This window comes from Stenella coeruleoalba, assembly GCF_951394435.1.
Source record: "Stenella coeruleoalba genome assembly, chromosome: 8".
Taxonomy (NCBI): domain Eukaryota; kingdom Metazoa; phylum Chordata; class Mammalia; order Artiodactyla; family Delphinidae; genus Stenella; species Stenella coeruleoalba.
The window spans coordinates 42,570,337-42,585,571 of NC_137154.1; the positions used below are offsets into that span (position 1 = coordinate 42,570,337).

Consider the following 15,235-nt stretch of genomic DNA (forward strand, 5'->3'; position numbering starts at 1 on the left):
CTATTATTACAAGGGCATATATTTTCCCAAGTGCCTAAAAATGTCTTTTTTGTAGACACAGTAGGAAACAACAACTTAAGTTACCCAACTACCAAACCTAGAAACAATTCCGTTACCCAGTTTTACCTGACTTAACTGAAAATGACAGTGACTTTGGAGCCCATTATTTACAGTGTAAGTCCAATAAGCAGTATGGGTGTGGTCAGCTAACGCCATCACCCAAAATACACTTGTCACTCCAGCTCCCCTAGCAACAGCATGAATGCAGTGCTCTGAGCAATGGTACCCACCTACTTCTTCCATCAGGAATAAGAGAGCTGAGTGTCTTTCTCACAAGTCCCCTTAGTAACCAATCTAAAACTTCTGCAAAAGGGCTGGTCAATATGTGACCGTCAGTGCAAAGTTAGAGTCATGGGTATAGATCATGGAGAGGATTCATGGTGCAGGGCTATATGGGACCCGTAAAAAAAGTCCAGTCACTCATTCACAAAACCAGAAACAGACAAATCAAAACCCTGGCAAGTCATTTAACAAATGGAAATGTTTTCTTCTCCTTGCTTTGGTATAAGATATGGTAACCAGACCAAAAAGGAGTGTGGCAAACCAGTGGTTCTCACTCAGGATGCAGCAGAATCACCATGGAGCATTTAAAAATCACCAATGCCTGGGTCCCACCCAGGCTAAACTGGCATTTCTGAGAATGACGCCAGGCATCAGTAATGTTTAATGCTCCCTTGATGAATTCCAATATGCAGCCAAGTTGGAGAACCACTGGCCTAAACTCTATACTCCAGCCCCCCCATGCCCGCCTCTCCTGCTGAATAGGCAGTTAAGACCAGCCTAATGTGACACAAAGGCATCCGGGGTACAGGGGTTCCAGGGAGCTCAGAACCCAACAGGGTTCACAAGAGAAACCCATGTCAGTATTTGCCCACCAGTCCCTATTCACTTTTCAAGTTTACACTGGCATTTCTCCAACTAGAGTCCTTCCAAGTACTAGTTCCATAGGGAATGAGAAGTCCCAAATAAAAGAAGGCTGCTCTAAGCTGCTCGCCAGCAGTACTGAGTACCGGCTGAGATGGAATCTGCGCTCAGCCTGCTTCAGCACAAAACTTTGTGCCCACTGCCAATCAGCTACGACACTGGGTAAGTCCCCCCAGCCTCCGACATGGGGACAGCGATGGTACCTACCTCCCAAGGGCGCTATAGGGTTTATTTTTTTTAATCTTTTTGCTTATTTATTTATTTTTTATTTTATTAAAAAAATTTTTTTGGCCGCGTTGGGTCTTCGTTGCTGCGCGCGGGCTTTCTCTAGTTGGCGGCGAGCGGGGGCTACCTCTTCGTTGCGGTGCACGGGCTTCTCACTGCGGTGGCTTCTCTTGCTGTGGAGCACAGGCTTTAGGCGCAGGCTTCAGTAGTTGTGGCACACAGGCTCAGTAGTTGTGGCACATGGGCTTAGTTGCTCCGCAGCATGTGGGATCTTCCCAGACTAGGGATTGAACCCGTGTCCCCTGCATTGGCAGGCACATTTTTAACCACTGCGCCACCGGGGAAGTCCCAGTGCTATAGGGTTTAAATGAGGTACTGCATACTAAGAGCTTACTGGAGCTCCTCCATTCAACAAACAGTAGACACTAAATAAATGTTAGCTACTACTATGTCTCATAAAACCTCTCTCCTTTGAGGTTCATTGAATATAACACATTAAAAGCACTGCGGAAGAGAAACATTGTGTAACTTTCTATAGCCCAAAGTTTCCCAAAGTTGTTTGCTCACAAAACCCTGTAAATATATCCTGAGGAAGTGCTGGTTTACACTCATGATCTGCTACCCACACGCTGTGGATCTCTGGCCACAATGTGGAAGGGCAGGAGGCGCAATATCCCATCTGGTGCCAGCTCTCCACATACAGGGAGTGTGGCCAGGGCCCAGCACCATCTGGGAGAGGGCTAAGCCCCTCTCCTGCTCAGCATCAGAGTGCTATCTTTACCAAGGCTTCCAAAACCCTAAAAGGCATCAGGTGAAATGAAAAAGAGGAACGTCAAGCTCTGACATGGACCCAGCCTCTGTTCCAGCTGTCTGGTGGATTTCAGGATGGCCTGAGACCTGGATGCAGCCACGCAGGAACGGAATATGTTGTGCTGGAAGAAAACTTTTAAAATAAAGTAGAAGCCATTGTCATGTTAGGGAAGTGAGGTTATAGGGAGGGGTGAAGTACCTCTGATCTTTTAAAAATTTTCTCAAATGTCATCACATCATCTTTTCAATTATAAGCAAACCAAAGCCCACAGAAATGTATGGGGCACTGCTGCTAAGGCGCTTCCAGTCTCATCAGTCGGTAGGAGGATAAAAAACAACACAGGTGAAGCTGGGAGCACAAACACTAGTGCAAGGCCCTCAGAGATGAGGAGGTGCATGAAGAGGTGATGCCTCGTGCCTGGCCCCTCTGTTGGACCTCAGTTACCAGTACAGGAGCAGAGGGCAAAAGGCGTTGTTCCTTCATTATCCAGACAACTGGCTGTCTCCATGTCCATCACCCAGCCCTTAACCAAACCTTGCTTGCAGCAAGCTCCCAGCCCTACCCGGCTTTGAGAGGCGCCATTTCTGTCACTTCTTGTGGCATCTGTAGGCAGTGAGTTTACGGGAAAGAATGGAATACAAACAGAGCCTTGGGTAGTATACCTGTGAAAAGAATCAGAGTCTCTCTGCTGAGCACACCTCACTCCCAGCTCTTCTGCCTCGCCAGCTCCCATGAGCCAGGGAATCCGAGCTGGGGTGAAATTAAAACTGTTGTAACTCAGGGACCACAGCCTGGACCTCCAGGCGTCAGAGATCAGGAAGGTGAACGACCAGAGGGTAAAATGTACCGTTCTTCAATGGGGACCATGAAAGTATAGCTGAAAATCAAGGTGCTGAGCACAAAGCACTCTGGAGCCAGACAAGAACCTGAAATCTCGTTTTTCTCATATGTACAATGGGGATATATGACTGTCATACAGAACAGGTTGGAAGATTAAAGGAAATAATGCACAGAGGGTGCTCGGCATAGGGCCTAGCACACAAGAAGTGTTCAATAAATCACAGCTGCTAAGATTACTGTTGTTGCAGTGTATTATGTGAGATTAACTAGATCCTGGGGTAGAATCAAAAGAACTTTCCTACTTTAGCTATCCCTCCTGCCTAGCAATGGAAAAATAAACACAAATAAGCCAAGAGCTGGGAGCAAGTTGTGAAGCTGCATGGCTGTTCAGATCCTTGATTACAGCCCACCCGTTACAAGCTGCTCGAGGTGTTGGCCTCTCACCTGTGTCTGCAGAAAGAAAGAGAACTGTGTCCATTCAGTGTTTGTACAATGTGCTTTCTATATATGTGACCTCTATACAATGACCTCAGGGTCACTGCCTCACAATGACACTGTAGACAGATTTTATTAAAATCATTTTTACAGATGAGGAAATAGAAGCTCAGAGATGAACAGATGTGCCTGAGGTCACACATCCAGGAACAGTCCTGAAGTTAAGAATAAAACTTGGATCTGTCAACGCCACAGCCCATGCATTGGCTGCAAACATCAACCACACTGTCTCCAGAAGAAAATATAAATGCCTAGATCCTTCTAACTCAGATCTACTTTTTCTGAAAGTTGATCTGAGAAAAGAGAAAAAAGCTGAATAACGTTTTCAAAATTCTGAGAAATGAAATTAGAGTTCGGGACAAACATAATTATTCACAGATGCATCAGATAGAGGCTTCAGAGGTTTCTATTTTGAGGAGTTACCTTAGTGCCCAAGTGGCTGAAATGAACTGAGCATGGGCAGGCTGTCTTTGCCAAAGGAAATCGGGCGCTGCCTCCCCAAGGCTGGTGACTTGAAACCAAACCCTGACTGTTGGCATCTGAGTGGCTTTATTCCTGCCAAGAGGTGACTTTGTTTCTAAGAATACAAAGGGCTAAAGAAGGCATCCTGGAGGCCACAGCAGTGGGACAAACAGACCTCCCTCTCTCCTTAATTCAACTGGCTAGGTGAGGAATCCCTCTGCACCCAAATCTAGAAGGCTGAAAAGAAGACGTCTACCTGATATGTTTGGGTTCAAGTTTTAATGAAATTGAAACCCTAAAAACTATTTGGTGAGGCTCTACTTCCCATCCTGCCAGATCTCCTCATAAGAGAAGACTAGGGTGGATACCTCACTTCCCTTCCTCCTTCCCCAATAAATCCCATTTTCTTTCCAGCAGTGGTGGTTTCCCCAAAACTAAAGGTGAAACACAAAACCAAAACAGGGCAGTTCTATTCTATATGGCAGAAAACAAATATTTACAAAAACAACAAAAGTAACAACAACCAACAATCCCAAGTATGTGGGGAATGTACAAGCAGAAATGGGGTGAATGTCAGTGAGTCACGTCTACCAAAGCCTAAGCCTGAATTTCCTTGATATCGAAAAGAGAGGTTAACGCTGGCTTGTTCAATGACAAGAAAGTCTCCTAGGCACTCAGTAGATATGCTGATTATCAACATATCAATGACAGCAACAGAAAAGGTGCTCACTCTGCATATTTCTTTTGTGGATTTCCGTGGCACAAATCAGCACACCTACGGTCCATTATATACCAGGCACTGGGGTGGGCACAGGGAATCCATGAGCTAACAGTACAAAGCCCCTCCCTTCAAAGAACCTACAGAGTGAATGTATGGAGCCAGCGTATTGCCTCTGTAGTCAGAACCATCGGCTGCCCATTAAATACATGTCCTCAAAGATTCTCATAGAGAAGACTGGGATTAAGGACAGTCAACATCCCATGACTTAAATCAGCATGTACCTGCTCTGTTTGTACGGATGGCAGTATTCTCCAGCACTAAACAGACAGTGTGATTCATTAGCAAGGAGAATGTATGTGGGATTTGTCTTGAAAAAGTGAATGAAGCTTCACAAGCCTAAGGTGCAAACCACGATGAAAACCAAGTTAGCCATCACACGTGAGAACAGAACACACTCTCAGATTTGTCAGGGTTCAGAAAACCGACCTTCCCTGCAACTATGAGGTAGCAGTAGGAGGATATGTTCTTTTCAAACGAGGGAGTAAATCAAAAAAGCAGGAGATGGGCTTCCCTGGTGGCACAGTGGTTGAGAGTCTACCTGCCGATGCAGGGGACACGGGTTCGTGCCCCGGTCCGGGAAGATCCCACGTGCCGCGGAGTGGCTGGGCCCGTGAGCCATGGCCGCTGAGCCTGCGTGTCCGGAGCCTGTGCTCCGCAACGGGAGAGGCCACAGCAGTGAGAGGCCCGCGTACCGCAAAAAAAAGAAAAAAAAAAAAAAAAAAAAAGAGGGAGATGAGGCCGGAACCCAGAAGAGAGGTGAAAGGAACACACTGGCCCGCAGCTGGGCTGCTGACCTGCACAGCAGCCAGTCCAGAGGGGACGAGAAGCTGGAGGGCTCCTAAAGGGACTAGAGAGATTCCCTGACTTAGCTGATCGTCTGGAGAAGAGTTTGAGAATTCTGTTAGAAATGCGGAGGATGAATTTGTGTAGGTATATAAAAACGGAACAAATAAAAAGGCAGTGACAAACCTTAGAAAAAACAAGTTTTACAATCAAGAAAATGGTTCTAACCCATTATACGTTAACCATGCTGTGTACAAAATTTGCACAGGTTTGTAATATAAACACTGAGTGTTAATTAAACCAAAAATTGTGATGTAACCATATTGGGGGGGGTGAGGATGTGCTAAGTTCAGAGAGCTAAGTCCTGGTCTTCCACAGTAAGAAGTCAGAGATAACGTCTGCAGATCGATGGACTGAGATACAGAGTAGATGCATGTTGTTTAGAAATACGGAGATACTATACAAAGCAAGGAATAAAAGGCGGCAGCAGCTGTTTCTAAGGAGCAGGACTGGGGGGTGGGAGACAGGGCAAGGGGGCAGGCGATGGCTGCTCTGCCTTATAGGCCATGCATGGGGTGTGATCTGGCTTATACACGAAGCACATCTATTACTATCTTGAAACATCATGGAGTTTTGTGAGGAAAGAACTATAAAGGGAAACAAAAACACAAAGAGTCGTGCTTCAGGATGTGCATTCCAGTTGGCCGCAAGTTCCCTGGACCTGAAAGGAGCTTGGTCAGATCATAGAGCCTTCCTAGGCCCAAATACTCAGGATGACTGAGCAGGAGCTTGGACCCTGTCTGCCTGCAGGGTTCACCAGAAAGACTGATGTTGCACCAGCACAATCCTACCTGGATTGAGATGTCCCGCGGCTCAGCAGCCCCTGACACAATCTTAATACACAGATTCCTATTCTGGCTTGGGGAAATGCTCATTTTCTCTTTTTATTGCTAGAACCTCTCCAGTTATTCTTCACAGCAGTTGTAAACAGTGACAAAGGTAAATGTAATCCTAAAATCTCCCCAACGTGACTTGTGAAGGGTAATTTAGCTACCCTGGGGGATTAACAAAGGACTTTCCCCCTCCTCCAAAGCTGTTCTGCGAGGTCGCTTTCCTTCCTGGTTTCTGGCTCTCCCTCTCTCTCTCTGCTGCTTGGGGAGGCTGCAGGGGAGGAGGGCTGAGCACCAGACTCAGGAGTCAGACAGGGTCTGGGTCTGAGTCCTGGCGCCGGCGCCGCTTCCTAGCTGAGTCATCTGGGAGGGGCGCTTTCAGCCTTCTCCACATCGGTAATGCAGGGATAATAACAGTACCTACCTCGAAGGAGCGTCACGATGCTTAAAGGAGATCACACGTGGAAAATCCACAATGCTGTGCCAAGCGTGTAATTTGTTATTATTATCATTGCTATTATTATTTTCCCCAATAATCACGATGTTTCTGTACTTCGGGTGAGATTACTTGAAATTATGGCTGTTCCTCTGACAGCAACGAAATGGAAATACTAAAAATTTAAAGCAGAAATTGAGAGGAAAGTTTCAGACACATTGGTGATTTCTACTGTCCCGACACTGCCATTAAGTACTGTACTGTCGGGCAGCTGAGGTAGGGGTGACGTGTACACGAGGCCTTGAGGAATCCGGCCCCTGAACTACCCCCAAGGCGTGTCCGTGAAGAATGCAAAGTCTGTCCTCGCAAGTGGGGCTAGGGCAGCCTGGGAGGTTGCCCATTACTGCAGATGAGACCAACCAGAAAAAGCAACTCCCAAAGTGGCCACTGGGGTTTAATTTTCTTTTCCCTTTTTTGAAAGGGCTGCTAATACGTTCTAGTCCAGAGCCCTCTGATGAGGCAGTTCACTTTTTATGCAAAAGGAAAGGGAAAGCCCTAAGAATCTGCTGGTCCTTGGCATCTGAGAGGCTCCCTTGGACACACCCCAACGCTGCACTACACTGTCTGACCTGAAGATGGCGGTCTTTCCCTAAACTTATTCCAAAAATTCCAAGTATTTGAAGAACGCAGTAAAACCTTGAAAAATGACTGCTGTCAAATAATACCGGGAGAAAAATTATAATCCACTTAGGAATTCAAAGAAACCAAGACAAATAACTCATGTCAAGGGATGCTAATGTACAAGTTGAAACAGAACAAGGACAAATCACCTACATTTGCTTCCTGTTATTTTGCTGCCTGGACAGTCTGCTCAGACACCCCCAGCGCAGCCTGGGCAACCTGTGACGGCCCCTGGGCCCTGCAGGGACAGGGAGTGGATGCAGGACCAAGCCACGGAAAGTGGCCTGCGTCTTCAGTCCCTGGGGAGAGGAGCTTGCCTGGGCTCACGCTCCAGCAGGCTCTCGCCTCAGCTAGCTAGTCCAGAGGCACCAGCCCTGTTCTGGCTACTTGGCCCCCCGGTGCTGCTTCCTCCCCTCCCTGTGCTCTTCCCAGAAAGAAACATCACTGAACACAAGAAACAAGGAACGCATCGGTCCTTCCTTCCTGGATCTCACACCAGGATGCAACCCCTCACCCCACCTCCCACTTCTACCACCACCTCCATGGAGCGGCCGCTGTTTTCTTAAAAAGAAGTGTGTCTTCCCCACACAAGTGCAGCCGTTAAGGCCCACTGGCTGAGTACAGGGACAGCGACCAGGAAGGCAGGCGGGGGTGGGGGGGGGCGGTGGCTGACCTGCTAAGGAAAGCAGATGGAGCCTGGCTGGGCCTCTGTGAAATGTCTATAAAACCCAGATTTCCAGATGCTTTCAATTGCCTCATCCCCAAATGGTCATGAATAAAGAGGGTGAGCGTCCAGAGAAGCTCAGACATGGAGAGCAAACCACCCACTGCTGCTACGAGAGGGTGCAGTTGGCATGGATGAGCTGACAGTGCAGCTTGGCAGTCGTGCAGGACAGGGTGGGAAAGGCTGTCACAGCGACCTGTCACCTCCAGCACTGGAGAACACTCCATGTCCCACGTCCTACTGGAAGACCACACGTGGTAACACGTAAGAGAAAAAGCAGGCAGAAGCATGAACATTGAGCGCAGCCAACCGTCAGACCTCCTGAGGACCTGGAAGGCCAAATGTGCTTTCTGACCATTTACTCAAATATGTGATGCGTACATTAAGAACCCATGGGTTAGAATCCAGGCCCTGCTGTTGCTGAGCTGTGTGGCCTGAGCCAAGTTGCTTAAACTTTCTGGGCTGTGGTGTCCTCATCTGAACAGAGATGTCACCTGGCCTGCTCATCTCACGGGTCAGTGTGAGGTCAAACAAAACAGGAAACATGACAGTTCTGTGTGAGCCTTAGGGAGCTGCACAGATGCTAGGATGCAGGTTCACTGTTAATGAGAGCCACACACAAGCCATGAACTGGGGGAGAGAAAGAGTCTCTTTTCTGAAGGACCAGAAACCAAATCTCCCCAAAGAGCTGTTTCCTATGAACACACAACCCCGCTCTGAGAACACACAACCCCCCTTAATCAGCAGGCACTGCAGGGCCTGGGAGCTTCTGCAGAGAGAACTTGCCCTCTTCCACTCTGTCCAGGATATAGGCGAGGCTCCTCCTGGCAATCTGGAATCTAAATAAACCTTGCTTCTGATCTTACTTCTCCAACTGAATTCCCATACGAAACAATTGACTCTTCTTTCTGCCACGGCCCTCCTCCATGTTTTATTTCCTCAGAGTTGCACTGGTCACATTTTCCAAACCAAAGTCGGGATCGGTGAGATCTGACAAAGGAATTTCAGTTGATCTGTGAATTTAGGCCTTTGAAAGAAGCGACATAAAACCATGAAATCCTCCTTGGGGTCCACATTTAACCAACTGCCCGTATGGAAAAGAATCAGGCTGTCTGCAGAATATATTTGCAAGACTTGAGGGACAAGACTCCCCCCAGAGGGAAGAACTCAGGTTCCCTCAGGCTGTGAAGACTGCTGACTCACTCCCCGCACTGGGGAAGTCCCATGCTTTTAGGCTGTTCCAGCCACTTAGAAATAAAGATAAGGGGCCAGGTCACTCCAGGCAGCAAAACTCCTCACCTTCTGGTTGAGGAACTGCCATCGTCCAAGCCTGGGTATCATTCGGGAATTCTCTCCTCCTGTGGAGCCCAAATCAAGGGTCCTTACTTTTCTTTCTCCAAATGTCCCGATCACCTGCCTTCACTGGCTGCCCCCGTGTGAAGGGCCTGCTACATCCAGGCTGTGCTTGGGGAGCTCAGACCTTGAAGGGCAGCCGTTTTTGCATCTGATTTTTTAATTTCTTCCAAAGTACAGTGACATGGTGAATATACAAAGGGGAGACAAACCACGGCACGGCCATTTCCTGGCCGTGGAACTTGATAGTGTACCTTAATGCTCCCGAGCCTCCGTTCCATTACTGAGAGACGGGACGTAAGAACAGTGCCTGTGTCAAATGCTTGGCACGCAGGGCTTGGGACACAGCTCAGCCAGTGCTGGAGGTTATCGTGATGGCTGCAACTAGCAGAGGTGTCTCCCTGGTCAGGTGTGCTCCTGCACATCACGGAACTTCTCCTTCCCCAAGATACTGCTCCTTCAAAATCTAAAGAGAATAATCTCCTATCCCGCCCTCTCCATCCCAAAGCTTGCCTTTCTCTGGCTGTGTAACTCCTACCTAACCGAACTCACACACTCTCTTCCTGCTCACAGCCCTGCTTGCTCTGGAATCCAGATCACGGTAGGCATTAAATACACAACCTCTGCCTGGGAAGGTGTGGCTGAGCTTCGGGGCGGCTGGAGGAACCTGCCCTGCACCAGGGAGCAGGTAGAGGGATCCCGTTAGGCTTTATCAGGAAAACCACTCTGCATGCACACACGGGATTCAGCTTACAGCTCATCAAGGCCGGGTTTTCATTTCTCTAAAGGAGCAGCTGCTTCAGGTCTCCAGGAACTGGGCCCTGATTACAGGCGAGGCCCTTTTAAAAAGCCCACCCTGGGTGGAGGATTTTGCACTTAACACCTTTGATACGCAACACTGAAATCGTGTAGAAAGTGTACTTTCGAGCATTACTAACCACTTCTAAAATAGTCTTTGTTTTTTAGATCTTCCTTTCTTCACCCTCTGCTGTTTTTCTCTTAGCTTCTAGTGGAGCCAAAGGTAACAGAGGGACTGACTTGCTGGTTCTCCACCAATATAAACAACCACCGACTCCGGGAAATGTCTGGTTTACACATGAGGCAGAGCCAGCAGGGGGCGTTCATCCCCCAGATTAGTCTTCCCTTAGCTCCTTGTAGATTATGGCTGGCTACAGGTACACACATCAGATACAAATGGACCCCAGAACCTTTGGTTACAGGTCTCAGGATATGGAATCGACAGACCTGGATCTGAATCCCATTTCCAATGTCAGCTGGCTGCCTAATACTGGGCAGGCTATGTCATAGGGTTGGGTAAGACAGTGCTGGCTATCACCAGTACTACTGCTGGTAGGGGTAGCAGAATTGTGAAGAATCTTTAGTGGTAGCAGGTGACACGTGGTAAACCGAAGAGTGAATTTCCAGCATAGCTGGGACTAAAAGAGGTGGCTGACTAACTGAAATGGGGGAGAATTCACAAGCTTACTCAAAACAAGCATTCTGGCAAGTCTCAAGCACCAGCCTCTCCAATTATGTAATAGGTGCTTCATTTTGCAAACATAAGGTGCTGTCACAATGAACATGTAAAGGCCCTTGAGGTCCAAGGTCACACTGAAAAGACATGTAGCATGTGAATGGTTTCTTTGGCTCTCAGACTTCCAGCTATAGGAAAATTTAAAGCCATCGAAAAGAAACTCACCTGGTACATTTAAACAAATTTGGATATACTACCCTTAAAATTTAACATCAAACATTAAGCATGTTAATTTGATAAGGAAGCCAACAAAGTGACAAATAATTAAAGGTCCTAAACAAATTCAACTTGGGATTTTGCAATTCTGTCTACATACAGACATGTACACACATTTCCCCCTATGTCTTTGCAATGGCTTGGGTTCACTGGAATCATGGGTCTATGGGTAGTGCTGGCAAAAACCAAGCAAATAAATTAATGAGCTTGGTGCAGTGCGATTCTTTTTCATCCCTATCACAGCACTATGAGGTAGGTAATTCTATTTCTTTCTATAGAAGAGGCTTGGAGAGATCGTTAGTCAATGGCTGTGGGCAGGTCTGAACCCTTTTCTGCCTGTATTGTCGCCCAAGAGGAAATAAGGCACACTTGGGGAGCAACAAAGCCAAGAGGAGAATCTAGTTTGCCTGGTCCTCGGTCCAGGGTGGTCTCCCTTAAGTCCCTCCTACTCTGGAAATTCACTCTCTAGTTTACCACATCTGTCACCATTAAAGTCACGTGTTAAGAGTTTAAGCTAAAGAGGCAAACCTGTTCATTCATCAGTGAAAGGTCAAATCTAGTTGAACCGTTCAGATTCTTTTTTTTTTTGAATTTTATTTATTTTTTTATACAGCAGGTTCTTATTAGTTATCCATCTTATACATATTAGTGTATATATGTCAATCAAAATCTCCCAATTCATCCTACCCACCCCCCTCCACCACTTTCCCCCCTTGGTGTCCACACGTTTGTTCTCTACATCTGTGTCTCAATTTCTGCCCTGCCAACTGCGAACCGTTCAGAGTCTTACGTGTAATCCTGAACATACATGAAACAAGTATCTCTGGACTCTATTCCAAGGACTTGGTGGGCCCTGCCTTTCTAAGCTAGTCACCAGCTTTCACCTCCTGCTTTATCTACAACAGAGTCATCGCCCCTCGAGTGCTCTTCTCCCTCACACGTCCCTGCCCATATCGATGCTCTACCTCTTGGCATGAGGGCTGCTTCCTTGACGAAGCCTGCCCGGTTCCCTGTCCCTCATTCACAGCATCCAGTGTCCTCCGTCCCCAGCGGTCACCACACTTTGCAGTGGCCTCATGTGTGACTATCGCCTCGTGTGCCTCCCCCACTAGACGTCACCCCCACCCCCCACCCCCGCCAAGGGCAGAGTCAGTGGCTGGCTGTGCAGCACTGGGCCGGCCCCTCCTCGGTACAGCGCCCTGAACATGCAAGTGCTCATAAATGTTTATAGAATGGACTGAATGAATCTGCCGGTGATTCACAGTGTGAAGCCCAATTAACACCAACAACAGGAAAAAGAGGAACTGGTCATCCTGGGCCCTAACAGGTCCATAACTGAGGAGGACAGTTACAATATGAGGGGGCTGCCATAGGCTTTTTAAATTTAAAAAAAAAAAAAAATTGTTTCTTTTTTTGGTGATAAAACATTATATTGAGTCTTGTAACAAGGATAACAACTAACATCTTGGGACTTCTGCTTCCCAATGTCTTGGAGGTCTATTCCTTAAAAAAATGGTCAGAAGCAAAGAGAGAGATTTGCTGATACAGGAGATACACAGACTGAAAACACAATCCAAGAGACCTTCACAATTGGTGGTGGTTCACAGTAGTGAAGAGAGTACACGAATGAAAGATCTGAACTCCTGGTCCTCCTGCTTATTGGCTAAATATCCTAAGTCATTTAATGTGCCTGGGCCTCAGTTTCTTCATCTGTACAATGGGGAAAAAAAAGAATGCAGTTCATCAGCACGTTGAGGACAAAATGAAATAACCAATGACAATGTACTCTGCAAGCAATGAGGTGTCATACAAACACAAGTTACAGAAAGCAGAAGCACAATCTGGGCCAAAAGCCCAGTCTTCAGCCAAAGAACCATCTACACTTCTCAGACAGAAGAGGAAGAAAAGGAAGATAATCTTTTTGGTTGTTAATTTCAATGCTCCCGCAGAGAGGGATTTAAGCTCTCACCATCACCCTTCTTGTAAAGTCACTCAGACACTAGAGAAGAGGCTCCAGGTGGCCTTCTCTTCCCTGTTCTCAATAATCTCATTTTCCCTGACCTGCCTCAATGGGCCCAATGACCTACTCTACATCTCCTTCTTCATTTTTTCCTAATTTTGGAGCAGGCTCTATTTTTCCACCAGCTCCCAGCATTCACAATTCATAGACAGAAATGTCAGGGGGCCACACGTGGGTTCCCGAGTCTCCACTCTGGTGACGGCTGGCGGAAACCCCTCCACCTGTGGGTTCTCCCCCATCCTACCATCAGAGGCTTTCCAGCGAGCCAAGGTACAAATACTCCCAGGAGAGGTCACCTCCAGATGTCTGTATCCAAGTTACTTACAACAGACAGTGAACTCATTCATGATGATTTTTCCTGGTAACAGAATGACAGCAAGGCGGCAAATACCCAGAGAGCGTGGCACCTGTGTGCTTTTGGTAGCCCCCGAGATCAGCAGGGTGGAGTGAGGTACAAATTATGGAAAGGAGTTGGTAAAGCTCCCAAAGACAAACTCATGATTTCTTTAGTTTTTGCCTTGGGCTCACCCACACACAGATGCAGTGCTCATAATCACAGCCAAGGAGTGGGAGGGAAGAAAGGGTCTCAGGCTTGTCGGGTGGGAAAGAAGGGAGGCTCACATATGCAGGGGAAATGGTGGGTCTGGCTGAGAAACAGGGGGATGACGGGCACTAGATGGGGCAGGGAAATGGGAAGGAAGAGAAGCGACAAATAGAGTCCAGATGCCAATGTTCTTGGTATTTCTGGTATTATAATGCATCACATTCCACTTCAAATTACTTAAGTACTACTCTGTTACTTCTTGCTATCTTGAGAAGACACAGCTTTGAAAAGAAGTATAGAATAATGGCTAAATGTTTAGGCTTGAGTTTTAAAGACATGAGTTGGAATCTCTAATCCGTAACTCTGTGGCTATAGGGAAATTATTTAACCTCTCTGTTTTCTCGTGTACCACAGAGCACCTACCCTTATGGGGTTCTGTGAGGGTTAAATGTGATCCTATCTATAAGCTTTGCACAGAGCACCAGCCACAGGGCAGGGCTCAGAACACGTTACATTTTACCACGTGCAAGAGCCTGTTAAGGTCCTTCGCTACAGCTCCAGCAATCCTTGCAGTTCGCAGCCCACAGCACCATAACCATTTAGCTCTAAAGTTCCACATATTTTGTCAACAGAAATACCTTTTCTCTTAATTGAAGGGCTGTTCCGCTATCCTCCACCAGGTCTGCTTCACACAGGTTACCTGTCAGGCCTGAGGGCAGGGAAAGAGGGGCAAACCCTGGGTTCAGGACACACCTCTCTGGGCACACTCACCGAGTCTGGGTCTCGCTGCTGTTCGAGGAAAGCTGAGAACTCCACCAGGCGGAGTTTGGTTGTGCCAATGGAGCGGCCCTGCCAGGCCGGGACCGAGGGAGCTGGGGCTGACGCAGGCTCAAACCCTGAAATACCGATCGATCGTCACCTTCAACCTGGCCGCTCCCCTCCCCTCGGGCCTCAGGCCAACCCCGGGGCAGGGCCCTACCAGGAGGAAAGGGCAACAGGCCCATCCACCAGAGTCAGGGGTGGAGCTGAGCCAGGTAGTGGTGGGCTCTGGCGGAGGAGCCCAGAGGCAGGGCCAGCTGGAGAAGCGCAATGCACGTGGCGGCGCCTTCTAAAGCTGGCGCCAGCTCAGGTTAAGGGCTGTGGCGTGAGGACACCTAGTCCTGGGCAAAGGGGCCTCGCTGGGGACCACGACAAGAGTGACGAAGAGTGGAAGCAGGTGCTGGCAAAGATCTCCTGTGAGACAGGAAAGACAGGCAACAAAGACCTCCTGTGCTCAACCATCTCCTTCCCTAAGACTGCAGTCACCAGCACTGTGGAATACTCTTGGAATGCTCCGTGGTGTTGGAGCAGAGGGTGACGAGCGAATGCACGGCAGCCTGGGGAGTCTCTAACGGAGAGAGTCCCACTGAGCCTCTGCACCTGCGTGCGGCGGGAGGCGGGCAGGCCGGCTGGGTCC

At 48.0% G+C, this 15,235-nt stretch overlaps 1 protein-coding gene across 1 annotated transcript in view; it reads right to left on the bottom strand.

The window, feature by feature from the left end:
• The window catches only part of TEAD1 (TEA domain transcription factor 1), a gene marked incomplete at its 5' end in the record, with an annotated part of 262,701 nt that overhangs the window by 40,509 nt on the left and 206,957 nt on the right, over positions 1-15,235 (bottom strand). The window contains one exon of the mRNA XM_079929549.1: positions 14,551-14,675. Coding sequence (XP_079785675.1) covers positions 14,551-14,675 — 125 coding nt within the window. The remainder of the gene's footprint in view (positions 1-14,550; positions 14,676-15,235) is intronic.